Source organism: Athene noctua, chromosome 3, assembly GCF_965140245.1.
Source record: "Athene noctua chromosome 3, bAthNoc1.hap1.1, whole genome shotgun sequence".
Lineage (NCBI taxonomy): Eukaryota > Metazoa > Chordata > Aves > Strigiformes > Strigidae > Athene > Athene noctua.
Window position 1 is genome coordinate 17,072,143 of NC_134039.1, and position 17,465 is coordinate 17,089,607.

At 41.0% G+C, this 17,465-nt stretch overlaps 1 protein-coding gene across 2 annotated transcripts; it reads left to right on the top strand.

Annotated features, from left to right (window-relative positions):
* Nucleotides 1-1,536: 1,536 nt before the first annotated feature.
* On the top strand, nt 1,537-16,560 carry CCDC77 (coiled-coil domain containing 77). 2 transcript variants are annotated; one of them, XM_074902119.1, is made up of 11 exons: nt 1,537-1,913; nt 3,297-3,513; nt 4,792-4,934; nt 6,954-7,050; nt 8,390-8,456; nt 9,214-9,311; nt 10,575-10,723; nt 11,062-11,305; nt 12,179-12,304; nt 12,390-12,542; nt 14,280-16,560. In XM_074902119.1, exons 1-11 carry the CDS (start codon nt 1,882-1,884, stop codon nt 14,424-14,426), a joined length of 1,473 nt encoding a protein of 490 aa, XP_074758220.1. In that variant the 5' UTR covers nt 1,537-1,881; the 3' UTR covers nt 14,427-16,560. The 2 variants fall into 2 exon arrangements, with proteins under 2 accessions (XP_074758220.1, XP_074758221.1); XM_074902120.1 differs by having other exon boundaries at nt 9,217-9,311.
* The last annotated feature ends 905 nt before the right edge of the window (nt 16,561-17,465 follow it).

Consider the following 17,465-nt stretch of genomic DNA (forward strand, 5'->3'; position numbering starts at 1 on the left):
TCAGGTAACCGGCCTAATGCCAGTCAGCACGCATTTCTGTTGACAGCTCCACAACCTCTGGCCTAGACTGTCCCTCTCGCTGCTTCTCAGTTAAGGTCTCAAATAATTAATAACAAGTCCTCCACAACCAACCCCCAGCATGCATTATGTATAGATACTCTGCTGCATATTCTGTGTTATCTATAGATACCTCATATGGAATGTATTATTTCCAACATCAAGTACCCGCAAGTTGGGACTCAGTACCTCTTTTACCTCTCCATTGCAACATAGTCTTCCAAAAAGAACTGTGTGTTTTGATTTTTCACCAAAACCCTTCCTTCAGTGTTCACCATACTCCACATATCACTTTATTCTTATTGTTTATTCCAGCCTTGGTCCTGGTGTACTATTTCAGCCAGAGAAAAAGTTAATTTCCCCCTCCTGTTACCATGAGGCTTACAAGATCTGCTTCAGACATAAATTTGTCTGCATTGCTCCCTGATAGATTGAAGAGGTGTTGCCTTCATTTTACATACGGGAAGCAAATGCCTCCAATGCAAATGGTTAATTTTGACAAGTTATAGGTAAGAGGAAACAGATCATAGAACACTGAGTGAATTCATCAATGGTTATTGTGTTGTTACAATGTCTTTTGCAGAGGGATCCTGACATGGATGCCTGATACTTTTATGACTGTAAAAGCATGTGGAGTGCAGATGTCTCCTTACCAATACCTAGAAATTGTATTTCTACATCTTCTTGCCATTATTTTCTTTTATTATTTGGTTGTATCTCTCTTCTGATGAGCTGTACTAGATTCTTTTGAGGAAATGTCTATGTGCATGTACATGTACTCTATTCCCAACAGCAGAATCACCAACGTACCCAGTTTCTGAGATAAGCTGTGATTTAGCCAGGAGTACTAGAGGAAAAAACTCTGTTCTAGAATCCATGCAAAAGCTTTGTTTTGAGAACCAGTCTTTTGCTGATTTCCGTCTAGACTGCTCAAGGTTGTTTTGGCTTTGTGTTAATGTTTGGGCTAGCGGAGTGCTCCAGAAGAGCGCAGGTTTTCGTAATATAATAAAAAGCTAAAAATCCCAAATTGTCTGTGAAGGGGCGTTTTTTAATTTCACCAGTTCTGCAAACGCCCTTTTTGAAACATAATTTTGTGCTTTTACCCGTTACCTCCTCCACTTGGGGGGCTGCTGGCCTCTGAAACACTTAGCTACGCTGGAGCTTATGTACCCCACGTGAAGCTTTATTCATCTTGGTCATCTGGAAGTATTTACCGCTTCCCTGAGAAGAGACTTCAGCCCCTCGTACAACAGATTTAACTGCTTTAAGAGAAGCGGTGCTCCTTCCTCAAATACGCCCCCCGCGCCGCGCTGGTGGGACGGCCGAGGAGCAGCGCAGCCACCGCTGCCCCGCCCCCCGCCGGCCGCGCACGCGCAGTGCCCACCCCCGCCGGCGGCCCGAGGACCCCAACTCCCAGGCGCGCCGCGCGAGAGCTCCGCGGCCGTGTCGCGAGCGCTGATTGGCAGGGGCGCTCGGCGCGGCATGGCCGGCCGCCTGTGATTGGGGGCGCGGCGGGCGGCGGGCCGTCTCGCCGTGTCAGTGGCGGAGGGGCCGTTGTGGCGGTTATTTTGCCGTTCGGGGCCTCTCGCGGCGGCCGTAAGCGGGTGTTACCGGCCTCATCCCGCGCCGTCTCGGGAGCTTGTCCCTGGGTTGTTTGGCAGGGCGCCCCGGGGGCTTTTCCGTGCGGCTGCGGCCGTCCTCAGTGGGGCCTGCGGCGTGCCCTAGTTCCTGCTTCTGCCGAGCACCCGTGCCTCCGGCAGCCTCCCGCGGTACCCGGGGCCGAAGCTTCTGCCCGCGGTGAGCCCGGCCCCTCCGCAGGGCGCCATGAGCGCGACGGACTCCCCTCGCTCCAGAAGGTAGTGTGGGGGCTGCCTCCATGGGCGCCCCGCGCCGAAACCGCTCGGCGGGCTCTGGCCCCGGAGCTCTCCTCTCTCTGTCCCGTAGCCAGGCTTAACGTTTTGTTCGCTTTGTACCTAATGTGATCCCTTATCTCTGCGCCTTTCCATTTCTACTCTTCTTTAGCTCGGTAAATAAAGTGTGCTTATGTTACGTTTTTTCTTCTGTCGCTGTTGTTTATTTTTCTAAGCGTGGTGTTTAAGGCATTTCTGAGCACAGCTGGTGGGAAAGTTCCTACATGAAATAATCATATTATTGCGTTTTTAATACTTTTCTGCAGTGCCAGGAATTAGGGAGCTTGGCACGCTTTCATGGCTGTAACACAGGGGTTCTGAGCTAAGCAGCTTTGGTGAGCTGCTCCATAAAGGTCACTGCCTCGGTGTCACGTGCCAGATCACTTTATGATCAAAGTTCTGACACTGGCTCCGGAATCAGATTCTGGGCTGTATTTTTTTGTTAAGTAGGTCTTTAATAAAGAAGCTTAATAGCTTTAACTGTGTCATTCATGGTATCATTAAAAGAAAGTGTCAGATCAACATAATTAAAAGTTTGCAAGAGAATTTTGAAATTTGTGTGCAGCGCTCTGCAAATTTCATGCCTGTTTGAGCAGATTAAATGCTTGAATGCAGCAAGCATTGCTTAAAAGAAATCAGATACGTAATCATACATCCATTTTGATTTGATTTATGTAATATTGACATGATTGCCATCTAGTACCTCAACATAAGATTCAAGAACTTGGAAGCTTCTATTTCACTATCAAGGGTGGACAAGCTATGTGGTTAAGACATTAAGTACACCAAAAAGGAAAGCATGTAGATTTTTAGACCTACACTTTGAATTATGGTGACTTGTGCATCAGCTAACTTGAATTATTGTCTTTAATCAACAGTCTTTCGTTAGATAGGTTTTTCTCTCTGGATATCAGATAGTGATTGTCACAGATTATGTCTTCCTGTTTCTCTTACAGTTGCTGATGCTTCTAATTGCACAACAATGGACTTTTTGTCTTCTTCGTTACCGTTCTTTTCTTTCTTCCTCTTCCTTTCAGGTTCACCCTTCCAAAATAACCTATGAGACTTTCCATAACATTTTTCTTTCTCCCTTTTCCATCAGTTGGTTCCATGTCCACCACACAGTAAAGCCTGCAACCTGTTCTGTATCAGAGCTTCTGGTTCTCCTCAATATTGTGATCTCCTGTTAATACCTGGAGCACAGACAAGATAATCTGTTTTTGAAATGGAACCTGTGTTAAAATTGAAAATCTATTTTTAACTATTTTTTAAAGTTTTTTAATTTTATTGCCTGAAGCTTATATGTCATTAGAAACTGTTTCTGTCTAGGCTGGCAACCCCCCATGTCTCATCCAGATATGCTAGTTCTCAGTCTCCAGGTCAGGAGGACTTTACTCCTCTCCCTTCAATCAATGAGCGCTTGGCCTGTCTCCGTCCCTCCCGGGAGCTGCTGGAATACTACCGCAAGAAGATTGCTGACTTTGATGAGGAACATGAGGATTTGGTAAAAAGGCTGGAGAGATACAAAGAAACATATGATGAGCAGGTTAGGAAAAGAGTTTTTGAATGATGATGGGCTAAGTATCCTTACACAAACAATATTTTTTCTTCAGCTGAAAGCACAGATGGTATTAAGATTTACCAATAATGTGGTAGAATTGAGCTAAGAAAAAATAAGTAGGTTTCAGGGTTTGATTGTAAAATCTAGCTGTCTGAGCTGTTTGTCAAAGCAAACAGAAACATTCATGTAGGATATTCTTCTATTCTTAAGTTACAGTAGTTTGGTTATATCTTCACAGTGGGTTGGTTGTTTCTGTGGTTCTAAAATTAAAGCCTGAGTTTAGATGTTTGATTTCCATGTTGTCCAACTTCTTTCCCTTGTTTGTCATAGTGAAGAATGAATGTTCTTTTGTCCAAATGTAGTGGGCTTTGAGATACAGATACAACTTGTATTTACTGCAGTGGAATTCATAAGCTTGGCTGTAGGCTATTAAGCAGTATACTACTTGGCAAATAAATGCAAATTTAAAAGAGACTTCAAAATGTAAAAACCTTTGCCTTTTGAGAGGAAGAAAGCTTACAGAGTATCTGTACAATATTTAGTTCTCTTGATAGGCCTTACAGCATACATCTGTCTAGCAGTCATCTTTTAATTGTGAATGACCCTTTGGGAATACAATGATCATCTCTGAAGTGATTGAGGTCCCTTTATAAGTATTTGTCATGCTTGAAGCAGCCCAAAAATCCTTGGGAAATATGCGGTGTACATGTTATTTTCATTCAACATATGTGAAAAAGAGGGGCAGGTTCCAAAATAGTGCCTTTTCTCCTGTGGGAATGGTTTTCTAAAAAAAACCACAGGTGGAACACCAGGTGGAAAATCACTAATGAAACTTAGTAACTAGCCAGATTTCTCACTACTAAACCATATGGATATTTTAATGTTTATTCTTTATTAATTTCTTTTAAGAGCAATGCTAGTCCAGAGGCTTTGCTAGTTTTTTGTTGATGTCAGACTCCCCATACCTGTGCCATAGTGCAGAAGTGCAACCACTGGGAACAGGAGACCCTAGCTTAGGCCTTAGAAGACTTGTATAGTGACAATGATTCTCAGGGTTCTGAACTCCCTGTGAAAACATTTTTTTAACAATTTTTCCAATACTGCCCTCATCTGGTCAAATTTTGTAAGAGAAAAAAATAATTCACTTGACCTGGTAGTTGTTCTATACCAGTTAGTTACAGGCTCAGAGCACAAGCAGTCTGAATTTTGTAAGTGTTGCTCAATGCTCTGTATCATTTAAAGTACCTCATTCTCTCTACCTAGCACAAATTGCAATGGGAGGTTCATCAGCGAGAAGAGGAGATTGTGGAGTTGCAAAAGGCTTTGAGTGATATGCAAGTCTACCTCTTCCAGGAGAGGGAGCATGTCCTTCGTCTTTACTCAGAGAATGACCGGCTGAAAATCAGGTGTGCTGTCTTAGTTGGTGGGCCGGCTCACTGGCAGTAGCAATTGCATGCATTATGTTCTAGTTCTTACCCAGATCTGGAGTCTTCAAAGAAGCAATTATGCCACGCTTTCCAGAGAGGGCTCCTATGAAATAGTACCAGTCTTGGAGGTGGAATGCAATCTGTTGGGCTGCTAAATATGTTTCCACTTATTATGCCTCTTATTCTGTTAGTAGAAGGAAGAGCAGAAGTTGATCATAGATTCAGATTTGAATTGTGAGTTGCCAGTTTGAATGCGGAGGTTCTGATTTAAGCAGACTGTGGTGGGTTGACCTTGGCTGGATGCCAGGTGCCCACCAAGCTTCTCTATCACTCTCCTCCTCAGCTGGACAGGGAAGAAAAATGCAATTAAAGACTTGTGGGTCGAGATAAGGACAGGGAGGTCACTCACCAATTACCATCATGGGCAAAACAGACTCATCTTGGGAAATTAATTTATTACCAATCAAATCAGAGTAGGATAATGAGAAATAAAAACAAATCTTAAAACAACTTCCCCCCCCCCTCCTCCCTTCTTCCCGGACTCAACTTCACTCCCAAATTTTCTGCCTCCTACCCTTGAGCAGCACAGGGGGACAGGGAGTGGACGTTGCGGTCAGTTCATCATATGTTGTCTCTGCTGCTCCTTCCTCCTTGCTCTCTTCCTCTGCTCCAGCGTGGGGTCCCTCACATGGGAGACAGTCCTCCACTAACATGAGTCCTTCCCATGGGCTGCAGTTCTTCATGAACTGCTCAAGTGTGAGTCCTTTCCATGTGTCCTTAACACAGGTTGTGGTCCTTCAGGAACAGACTGCTCCAGCATGGATCCCCCATGGGGTCACAGTCTCCTTTGGGCATCCACCTGCTCTGATGTGGGGTCCCTCCATGGGCTGCAGGTGGAGATCTGCTACACCGTTAACTTCCATGGGTGCAGGGGCACAGCCTGCCTCACCATGGGCTGCCCCACAGGCTGTAGGGGAATATCTGCTCTGCCACCTGGAGCACCTCCTCCCCCTCCTTCCATGACCTTGCTGTCTGCAGAGTTGTATCTCACATATTCTCACTCCCTTCTGGCTGCTGCTGTGCAGTTTTTTCCTGTTCTTAAATATGTTACCACAGAGGTGCTACTACCATCGCTGATGGGCTCAACTTTGGCCAATGGTGGGTTCATCTTGGAGCTGTCTGGCATTGGCTCTGTTGGACACAGGGGAAACTTCTGGCGTCTTCTCACAAAAGCCATCCCTGTAGCTTCCTGCTGCCGAAACCTTGCCACACAAACCCAATACACAGACCTTGTACCTGCCTGGCAAAACTTCCTCCCTCAGCCCTAAAAAAATTTAAGCTCAAATAGAAAATAGAGACCAAAGCAAAGTCTCCCCTCACTCTATGAGATCATATTGACAGCCACTCCTATTTAATGACATTTAGTTGGTGAACAGGAATATAACCTGCTGTATCAGACTAGCTGCCAGTGGCAAAGTAGTTCCATGCATTCTTCAGAATATTTGTGGGTGATAATATCAAGTTTTCTATTAAAGTTTTAAGAACTTGTCAAAACATGTGTTGGTGTACTTTGTCACTTCTCAAGAGTGATGAAAAGTCTGATACAGCCCTTAATGTAGTTTGCTTTAAAACCAGTGAACAGTTACAATCTACTGAATTAAGTATCTGAAAGGATTTTGTATACACCAGATTTTTATAAAGGATTTTATAACCAGAGTTCATAACTCTAGAATGCAAATTCTTTACCACTATGTGCTATGGCTATATCAGCCTATGTAGTAAAGACATACTTTAAGAGATTGCTCTCCAGTGCCAGCAGAATCAGTGGTTTTGTTACTACATCAGCAATGTCTTTGGGAGTGTGTTTTTAAAGCAGTGTTCTCAAGAACTTCAACAGTTTGGAACTTGCATTAATGAGTGAATTAGAAGGATAGTATGTCACAATGTCTTGATGTACTTTAAAAAAATAACACGCTGACCACTTTCTTTGAATTACAGGGAACTGGAGGATAGAAAAAAAATTCAACATCTCCTGGCTTTAGTGGGAACAGACGAAGGAGAAGTTATGTATTTTCATAAGGAGCCTCCACATAAGGCAAGTTCCATTTTTCTGTAGAACTCTGCTTTTAATTGTAGCATGAAGATCTGTACCCCAGAGGCTGACCACAGACCAGATCTGTCCTGTAAGTCAAAAGTTGCTAAATGAGCCCAAAGCAGAAGGGACTAGCTCTGTAGCAACATCAGGTTTTAGTATAGCTGCTGACAGACAAATAGGAACAAGCACACTGGAAGCAGGTCCTCTTAGCATCAGTCCCTTGTGTCTTCAAAACATACCTCCTGATCAGCCTCCTAAATCTCAGATAGGAGTCTGAAACCATTTGGCAAATTGTCATTGAGAAGTTGGAGAGAACACCTCAAAGAGAAAGAGAAAAAAGGAACTGCAGAAAATGACCAGGTGTGGTGTTTGATGATCAGCTATCTCAGAGTGCCTATCTCTTAGGGCCTCAATAAACAATAAAGCAGTGTTGAGGTTAATGCAGCAGTTTGCTGGGCAGGAGACTGCAGAAGAGCCATCCCCTCTACGTAATATGGTATTGCATGTTTCAGAAATAATGTCAAATTGATTAAATGACAGTGCATATGAACTGCAGCATAGTTGAACCTACTAAAGGAAGTCACAAATCGGGAATGATTCGAACATTCAGAGACTGATGGAATATAGGATTTATCTTGGAATAAGGTGCAGAAAAAGGCTGAAATATGCTGCATCAACCATTTGTGGTTGCTCTGCACTGCTCAAGCAGTTCAAAAATTTCGCAGAAGCTTTGAAATTCCCTGATACAGAGTAGCTCTAAAATTAGACCTATTATATAGCATCAACTTCAACACAAGCATTGGGGTTATAACGTGCTCCCTCATGGCCTCCTCTTTTTGTTAAGTGAGTTTCAGTTCAGCAGTTGAGTTGTTTAAATAGTTTTATTGGTTCGCTTTTTGTCCCAGGCTTGTTCAGTAGCTTGAGTGAATATGCTGATAAATCAAGCTTCATGTTCTACCTTGCTAAGGCAAGGAGGAGTATGAAAGAAGGAAATAACATAATCTTCATCTTCACCTTCCTCTTCTCCTCTCTGTCCTCAAAATGCTCCTTTTCCTGCTGAGGGTGCTGATTTTCATCCTAATGAAGCCAGCAAAGGCAGGATTACTTTCCAGTTTCAGTGAAAAAAAAAAATAGAGGCAGAAATGGCAAAACTCAGCCATGATAAAGAAACTTTTCAACATGGACATTACACTTGTGAATGTCTTCCTTGTCCTGTGGTAGACATAAGGTAATGCTGTTCTTTTGGATATCTCATTTTACTCTTTGATATTTGTTCTTAACCACTGCAACTTTGTAGAAGTCAGATGTTCACCACAGATACCTAATCTTGTTTCTACAGGTTACTGTTCTGCAAAGGCCAGCTAAATCCAGAGAGTCACATGAACAAAATGATACTTCTAGAACAGGTACCACACCAAGCTGATTAACAGCAACTCAGCTGTTGACACTCGTTTCTCTGTGTATTTGCGTCGAGTATACAAAAATAATTCTTGACTCTGAATACTTTGATATACCTCCACTAAGTTCCCTGAATGTATCCACGTGTACATACATACACATGCATTACTCTTGGCTTCTGTTCAAAATCTTTTAAAATAACCTAAGCTGGCTTTTGTGTCCATGATCTGCTCAGCTAAGGAAGAGGCTGGTATGACTGTGGAATGGCTGCTCTGGAACTGTGCAGGTACCAGCTGGACAGGCACTGTTAGCCACAGCCTTTCCAAGGTGTGAGGTTCTGCATGCATTTAGTGTAGACAGGAGGGTGGTTCTGTATGCCTATTTACTGATTTTCTCTTTTGAAAGAACTGCCTCTTCCAAATTAACTGAAATTAGCAAACAAGCTCAAAACTCATTCAAGGCTTGATGCTTGTGCAGCTGTGTCATCTGCCTATTCATCATTTCTTTAAGAAAATTTGTTAAGTTTGCTTTCTATATATGCTAAGAGAATTAGTAGGTCGCTAAATATTGCGGTGTGATAGTGTGGGATAAAGGTATGCAAACACCATAAATTCTGAAACTCTTTTCTTTCAACTAGTCCTCCTAGAAGTCCTTATGACTGTAGCAGTGGCTTGCAGGCCTGCCAAAATATACAATATTTCATGTTTGGAAAAGTACTGTGGGGAGATTGGAAAACCCTTTTCTACTTCTGTTAAATTTCTGCAGTAGGCAGCAAGAGGAGCACTTCAAAACCATCAGTAAAAGGAAAGAAACCAGGAAGTCCTGAGAGATATCAGAGAGATAATCAAGCACTTCTACTTCAGGTAAAAACATTTTCTAACTGATGACGTAATTCCTGGCTGTCCAGGAAATTATGATAGACAAATATGCTGCCTGCTTAGGTAAGATGTAGACATAGCAATTTTATGAGTTCCCACATCATACTATGGTTTTCTACTTTTTGTCTGTTTACGTAGCTGTTTCTTTGTGATGAATGTAGGCTTAGATTTAAGAACTTAGGTCTGATTCTGGAAGCTTTACATAAGCAGATGTTCCACGAATGTCAACTGAAATGTGTTGCCCTTAAATATAGAATGTGTAATTGATATCTCCCATAATTTGGTTGTGGCTATGAATTTTTATTAAACCCACAGAAGACCTGCAGGGTTGGGTATTTTGTGTAAGTCTAAGAAAAGCAATGTGTCTGAGATGGAATTAGGCAGCCCTGATAAGATGCACTAGTGCAATGAAATGTTCCCTTTACTAGACTTCCGTGAAAAGCAGGGTGTAGATAGCATGACAAAATGAAAGGTAAAATATACAGAATCGTGAATTAAGGAAGATACCAGAAGCTGTATGTAATGCACAAGGAAGGATGAGTCAGGAGAAGCAAATTTAAGAGCAAACTTGTACAGCAGATAGATGTATTTATTTATTTATTATTATGTGTTCAAGGGCAGTGGTGATTAACCTAGTGGCCAGTTAGCTGTCTAACAACATTTATTCTGGAGCAAAAGCATCATACAAAATTGTCATAAAAATAAGCGATCTCAATATGCACCAAGTTTCTTCAGATAGGCCAGATGCACATTTTTCAATTACTTGTTCGTATTTGTCTCCCTGACTATGTGCCCTAGATCAAGATTCTTTGCGTCCCACTCCTTCACTCATTATCTTGTTAACATTTAGTAATTAATTCTGGTTGAGTAATTTCTTTTGTTCAAGATATGCACGCTTGCTGCCTTTCTAGAATTTAGGTATTTTTATATCACCATTTCATTGGAAGATGGTAGCATAGGGACAGACATGTCTCTGCATATTTCACAGGATTTGTCACATCCTGTGTGCAATTTAAATCTTTCCGATATCTTCAATCTATGTCTTGACGATTGTATGATTTTTTTCTTAAAATGTTTTAGTTGTTTGAAATACTTAGCATTAAAACAAAATTAAAATTTCAGAAATTAGAACTCTCAAAGGTATTATTGGGTAGAGTCTTTGATCTGTATCTTGGAATTTGAGAGACTTGCAATGACATGATCAGAGCTACTGTGAGGTCTTATTTAGTAATGTCTTTGCTTATTCAGGTGGAGGCCCTGCAAGCTCAGATAGAAGAACAGACACGATTATCCAAGGAACAGGTTGAAGCACTACTAGAGGACAGGCGGATTCACATGGAGGAAGCCCAGGTCCAGCATCAGAGGGACAAGGACAAGATCAAAACTATAACAGATAAGTGAGTATGAGAGAAAGACCATGGTGTAGTCATGAGATGAGAAGAGAGGGGAACAATAGAAATATTTTGGCTTTCAGTATGTTGCTTCTTGCAGCACGCAGAAAAGCAAATTATGCAGCCATCTGGTAGTGTGTGTGGAAGAAGATGGAATGACCTACATATTAAAAATCCTATTTCACACTGGAAGAATATAAATTCTTTCATTAGATGAGAAGAGCTAAACTTGCTAGGAAAGCACCTATCTTTTACTTCCATGCTTCTTCCAATTTGCAATAATAATATATAATAAATGTAGGAACTAGGAAGGTAGTTAACTCCACTCGGATCCCTTTTTACAGACTCCATAAGACCCAAAATCTCTTATATGAGAGTACCCGTGACTTTCTCCAGCTCAAGTTTGATGCCCGAGCCAATGAGAAAGCATGGATGGCAGAGAAGGACAGTCTGATGAGGAAACTTGACAAAGATATGGATCAGCTTATTATCAGCAGGGAGCCAGGAAGAGAGAAGAAGCAGGGAGATACCAAGAAGATGCTTCAAGCAGATAATGGAGCTTGGAAGCCCCACAGCAGAGAAATAAAGGTAATTTTTTTGTCCTAGGTAGAGGCTCTTTAACAATTTTTGACTGGAAAATTGCAAGCATCTGGGTTTTGTCAAGATAGGTAGTAGCTAGCAGCTGTTTCAAAGTTGTACTGGCTTGCCATGTTACATTGTTGTTGGCACTAATGTAAAAAAACCCTCTCCTGCCTCAAAATCATCATTGCTTACAAATTCCAGAGAAAATGTATAGTTGGGATTTATGGTAGCACTTCACTGTCAGTTTCTTCTATGTCCAGAACAAATCCTTACTTCTACAAGCCAGCTGATATGTGGGCCAACAGTTCTTAAACTGCTTGTTGCACACACCTTTCTTTTAATGTAAATGCTCTCAGCTAATGGCCTTAGAACATAGTGTCGATATCTTTCTTGGTGTGGATTTGGTAGCGTAAGTCCTCTCAGTTCATGTCCCCCAGCTCTTCTACAGTAGTCGGGATTTTTTTCGCCTTCTAGTATACCTCCAGTGAGAAGTTAGAAGATCTGAAGTGGGTAACAGGCAGTAGGGAATTGTTTTCATCTAACACTGAATGTAGATGCTGCTGAAATGCAGTACTGGGCAAGCAGCTGTGAAAAGGGGAATTACAGCATTAGTTGAATATTCCTTTTAAAGAGAAGAGGAGAGAGTTCTTTAACTGATGATGAGCAGTCATGCAAAACTGATAACCTAATTAAAAGGTTTTGGTAATGGAAGTGGTGTTAAGAGTATTGTTCTTACCTAGTTATTTCATTAGCTGTAGCACCAACTGATCATTTTTATTTGCCTTTCATATTGTCAATCTATCACACTTGCTTTTCCAGAGCAGAGGACATGTGAGCACTGGCTTTGAGTTGATTCTTTCTGTTCCTCCTATATCCTAGTCACTGAAAGAACAGCTACAGCAGGAACAGCGCCTGTCAAACATGTATAGAGAGCAGTGTGTCACCCTGGAAGGTGAGCTGGCTAGGATTTGTGAGGAGAGAGACGTTGGCAGAGAACTCTTTAAGGTAATTAGTCTGTAATCATCTGCTAGCTATGTGATGATCTTGCAGCGTTTATTTTGCATACCTTATTGAGTTTTTATCTCCATAGGCACGCTCAGAAAAGATGGGGAAGCGCCTGAAGCTGATGACTGAGCGATATGAGGCCTTGGAAAAACGTCGTAATATGGAAGTGGAAGGCTTCAAGAATGACATTAAACAGCTTCGGCAGAAGCTGAAAGATGTAGAGAAGCAGCTTTTTAAGGTAACAGCTAAGCATTTCTGAGTCAGACTTACTATGGGTTTACCCTATATAGGTGTATTCTCCGTATTTAAATGCATTATTTCCCTAGAGTTAAGGAAGTAATTTCTTCAAGTTCTCCTTTAGATATTCATATTTGACAAAACTTGCACTTCTACATATTTTATGAAGCAAAAAAGTTTTGTCTTTGTTAATCAGTCAGGCATAAAGCTTGTCAAGAACTGTTCCAATTATACATTAGCTGTGTATTTCTGTTGCAACTCTGAAAGTTCTTATCTGATACCTGTAGCTCACTCAGCTGTCTCAAAATTGCAAGGCAGTGAAGTAGTTTTTCAGAAGTAAATCCTGCAAAGAAAATTACTAGTTTTCTTTCTGGGGGCCATAATGTTTGGTTTTGCTCCAGTAAAAGGTAGATCATTGACTTAAGTGTTGTGAATATTCTATTTATTCCTTTGTTAATATCTTATTTGTAACTGCAAAAATCACTGCAGAAGCAATGGCTGGAAGTTGAAGCTGCATACTCTGTAGAAGCTTCCAGATATGTAGATGAACATTGGAACAGCTTAGAAGGGGACCCACAGCCTTGATGTTGCTTGGAGTTTAGGTTGAGATATTTATCCAATATATGCATGAGAGGATGATCTAGGCATAGCTTTTGTCCAACTGACGCTCCTTCACGAGTCTGGCAGTACCACCAATTCACTTGTTTTCTATACTTTGGTGCACAGTTCAGTTTACTTAGACTAATACATGTGTCTTCACTAAAGGCTTCGATTTTTTTTTTTAATTATTTTTTGTTGGGCTGTGAGTTTTTAATTCTTTAAGGACTAAAGAGCATATGTGAACGGGGAAGAAATTGCCTGCCGTACCTCCACTACAGACCTGTGTGTTTTGTAACTGTGGGTGTGCACACTTATAACCACAAGAGGGCAGAGGAACAAAATACTTGCTAGAAGTCTTTAGCATGATCTTCAAATCTTTCTCATCACTTGAGGACAAAATTACTACAGATGACTAAATTTTCTGATTTGCTTATTAAAATCTTTGACCAAGAACTACATGATGACAATGAGACACTCTAAAGGGTGGAGAGAAAAGAGGGGTTTGAGAGCAGTTTCCAAGGCTACACTGCCAGGGTGACAGGAAATGGCAGCCCTGGCTAGCTTGCCGTAGGGAATTCTGAGTAACCAGCAGACTTTGTTCCGCTCAGTATGGGCCATATGTCATGACCTGAGACTAGGCGTTGTACTTGAACTGCTCTTGAATCCTGTGCAGTTCAGAAGGCAGCAGGTTGGCCACAGTAGTTAAAACACCTCTAGTTCTAGCAGCAAAAGATGACAAAATGTCATCATATCAGGTTGAGGTACTTAACTAACGTTTATCTAGTTCTAAATATTTAAACTTGCCTCTTTTTGTGGGTCTCTAAATAATACAGGAATTAGAAAGGACTCAGCAGGTTATGGGTAAACTTGATTACGTTCTATCCAGATTTCTTCCTTGCCAGTAATATAACACCAAAATGTAGTAAAGCTTTGTTCTTTATTTTTGGTTCTGGAGCACCTTTCTATTGGTGATATGCATTAGCCTAGTGATACTAGATTAAGTATCCCCTAAAGGAGATAAAGGAGACCTACAGCAGGTTTCCTTTAGAGTGCTCGCTCTCTCTCCTATCCTCATCTTAATACTCTCCAAGTTGTATCTCAAACAGCTTTGTTAATCTGTATTTCTTCTCCTTTTTAGGTGACTCTGAATATTGGACCAGACCAGGATCTTGCAATTCTACATGAGATCCGCCAGGGAAACAAACTAACCCGTAGAATTCAAGGAGAACTAAAAAATTTAAAAGCAAAAATCTATGGATTAGAGAATGAATTACGGGTCTGCTAAAGCTGAGGTATTAGCTGGCATCCTAGTTTTGAGAATGGGACATTGCTAGGCTGGAATTAGTCATATGTGAGAGCAGCTCCTGCCTGTCTGTTTCCTGGCATCCAGTGACAGAAGACTTGAGGAAATCTGCAGTTAATGTTGTGATATTGTACATGAGCCATTCCTAATGTGCCAGATGATATTGCTGTTTCAGCTGAGAGATGGCACCTGGCAAGACTGATATAGAAAGTACATGATGACTGATATATCAGGAATATGCTTATGACTTCATCTTACCTTCATATCTGTGGTAGGGGTCAGTGTATACTGGCCTTCACCTTTATTTGAAGCAAATTATAACCACATATATGGTTATAATGAAGTTAATAATCACAGGAGGATCTAGTTGAAGATCTAATTTGCTTGACTGACCTTTTTCTATGTGAGAAGCAGCTTTTAAAATGGTTTAAATGATTACTGGTTTGGTGCTTAGGCACTTCAGGATGTAACTGGAAATTTTATTTGAAAAAGACCATGTATAAAAGTATGTACTAAAGCATATTAGATCTGACTCTCCCCTTGACAGTACAACTATTTTTAAATAGCTTTCATTTGCTTGGTTCTAACCTAATTGAGACAAACCTGGCTGATTTAATATGGTGGAAAAAGTAAACCTCTTACAGAACTCATCTGCAAGAACCAGCAACATCAACACTTGTTTTGAATGTTGGGGGGGGAGGAAATTACTACACTAGCAAGTGTCATCTTCTCATCCCCTTCCTCCCAATTTATCCTAACACACAGAGGAATCCCATAATAAAGGCATCTAATATCTTCCTTAACCACTACATTATCTGCCTTTTAGCTTTAAACAGTATCATGGTTAGGTACCAACAAATCATGGTCAACTTTTGCTACAGCCGTTGCTGCTACTGAACCATAACTGAATTGGAGTGCCTAGTTCCTACATAACTCTAGCTATATGAGAATGATCTTCATAACAAACATCAGGGCATTGCAACTCTAGAAAACAGATGAAGTCATGAAAAGGGTTACGACATGGCTTCAGCCCAGTTTATAGCTGCAGGTTACTGTTGCATCAGCAAATCTTGTCCACCTTGTAGACTGAGAGCAGATATCTGCTGGAAAAGGGATTTCAGTGCCTCTCTCATACTGTACCTTTCCTACCTTGTTGAATGTGACAGAAGCGGAATAATATCTTTCTGAAGTATAAGTCTATAGGCTACCAGCATTTCCTTTCCCATTGAAAAGAACTTAGTGTCTGAAAGCAGGCAGTTTCTTTTGGATGTGGTAGCAGCCATGGAGATCCTCATTCAGTGTTTGGGAGAGGTAGAAGATTTGGAGAAAGAGTTGTTTTTATAGCACCAGTTAAAGCAATGCGGGAGGGGAAATTCCCTTAGGAAGTCAAGGCCCATTTCAATTGTATATCCTTTTTTGTGACTGGCTTGCTGTCCCTTATGGTATGTGTTCTTGAGGTCAAATTCGTCACAAACAGACTTTAGTGTGGGTGGCTGCCAGTCTGCACCTGGATGCTCAACTACTACTACAAGTTAGAAGAGGTTGTTTTAAAGTGTGTTGCACGGATTAGTTTAGCTACAAATGTGGAACTGTTCAGAACCTGATTCATGAACAACTTGGGTACTGATGCTATGTGGAGAGTTGAGGAAGGTAATTAAACAATGCTATCCATCATTTAGTCTCAGTCTTTCTTAGCAAACTAGTACTTTCTCAGGTAAGTCTAGCTAATTAAAGTGAGTTTGTATGTGAAACAACATGCTACTGATTTGAAGATACCAGTTATCACAGGTCTTGGAAGGCTGCTCCTGAAAATTGCTACATAATGAAGTATTAGCCACTTATTCAGCAGGATCCATCTACTTAAATTCAGCTGATGTGAAGCTAGCAAAAAGGTCTCCTGAACCTATAGAAATAAATGAGTTTCTGCTTGTTTTCAACTCTTCCAAGCTAAAGAATTGCCTATGAAATTACATTTTCTTCACTTGAAAGCCATGAAGTGTGTCTGGATAAAGACTAAGCTTTGACACTGAGGTTTGTAAGACTGGGAGGAAGTATTGGGGAAAGAAGGATGTAAATGTTTAATTTCCTGTCTTCCTTACCAGTATTCTTTATTACTTGAAAGACTGAATAGAATAAAATTACAACATTCTTAATGTATCTGCTGGTGTGTCAAAATTCAAGTGGAGCTTGAACTTTCTTTTCAGTCTGTCACTTGTCTATGAACCATTCTTATTGAGGGGGTGGGTGAAGTGCAGTAGTGCTCATCCATAAATCCATTTTATTTGTCCAAGCACAGGAATTGCAAAGTATTTTACATGCTCTTTATGTGTGATAGTGTGATCATGTGAAATGTTGTTTTCTCTTGCCAAAACAAATGTAGACCTTCAATCCAAGAACTGCTTTAGAAAGCCAAGTGTTTTCTACCACTGACAACTACTCTTTAAGATGTCGAGTAAAGAATTATTGGCATTTCCAAAAGGATTTCCTGGGAGAGGTTCCACGACCCATATTAGTCAATTTTATTCCACAGTTTGGGGGCAGAAAACAAAAATTGGCATTTACTCCAAAGACTGATTAGGTTTTTTGCTAATTTGTTAGTAATGTGTGACTTGCATCATTCAATACAATTAAATGCCAGGTTATGTATTGTAGGAGAATTTGAATGATCTACAAAATGGCTGATTCTAGGAATATGGAGACCATCCTACAGAGGATTAAAGGTTAGAACTGGACAAATGTTCTTATTGTGAGCCAAGATACTAAAATGTTTTTTGCATAAATAGCAGAAAAATGAGCAGTAGGGGAAAACTATATTGTTGTGTAGCCTTATTTAGGTATGGAAGGAGTGCGTACATTTCAGAAAGGATGTTGAAATACTGGGTAAGGCACAGAAACACAGATGATTCAGCAGAAGGGAAAAGGTTGTGCAAGAGCCTATATTGTATTACATTAAGACGACTGATGAATATATGTGTATCTTGAAGACGAAAAACTACCAAAAGCCTCTCTATCCCAGCAGAG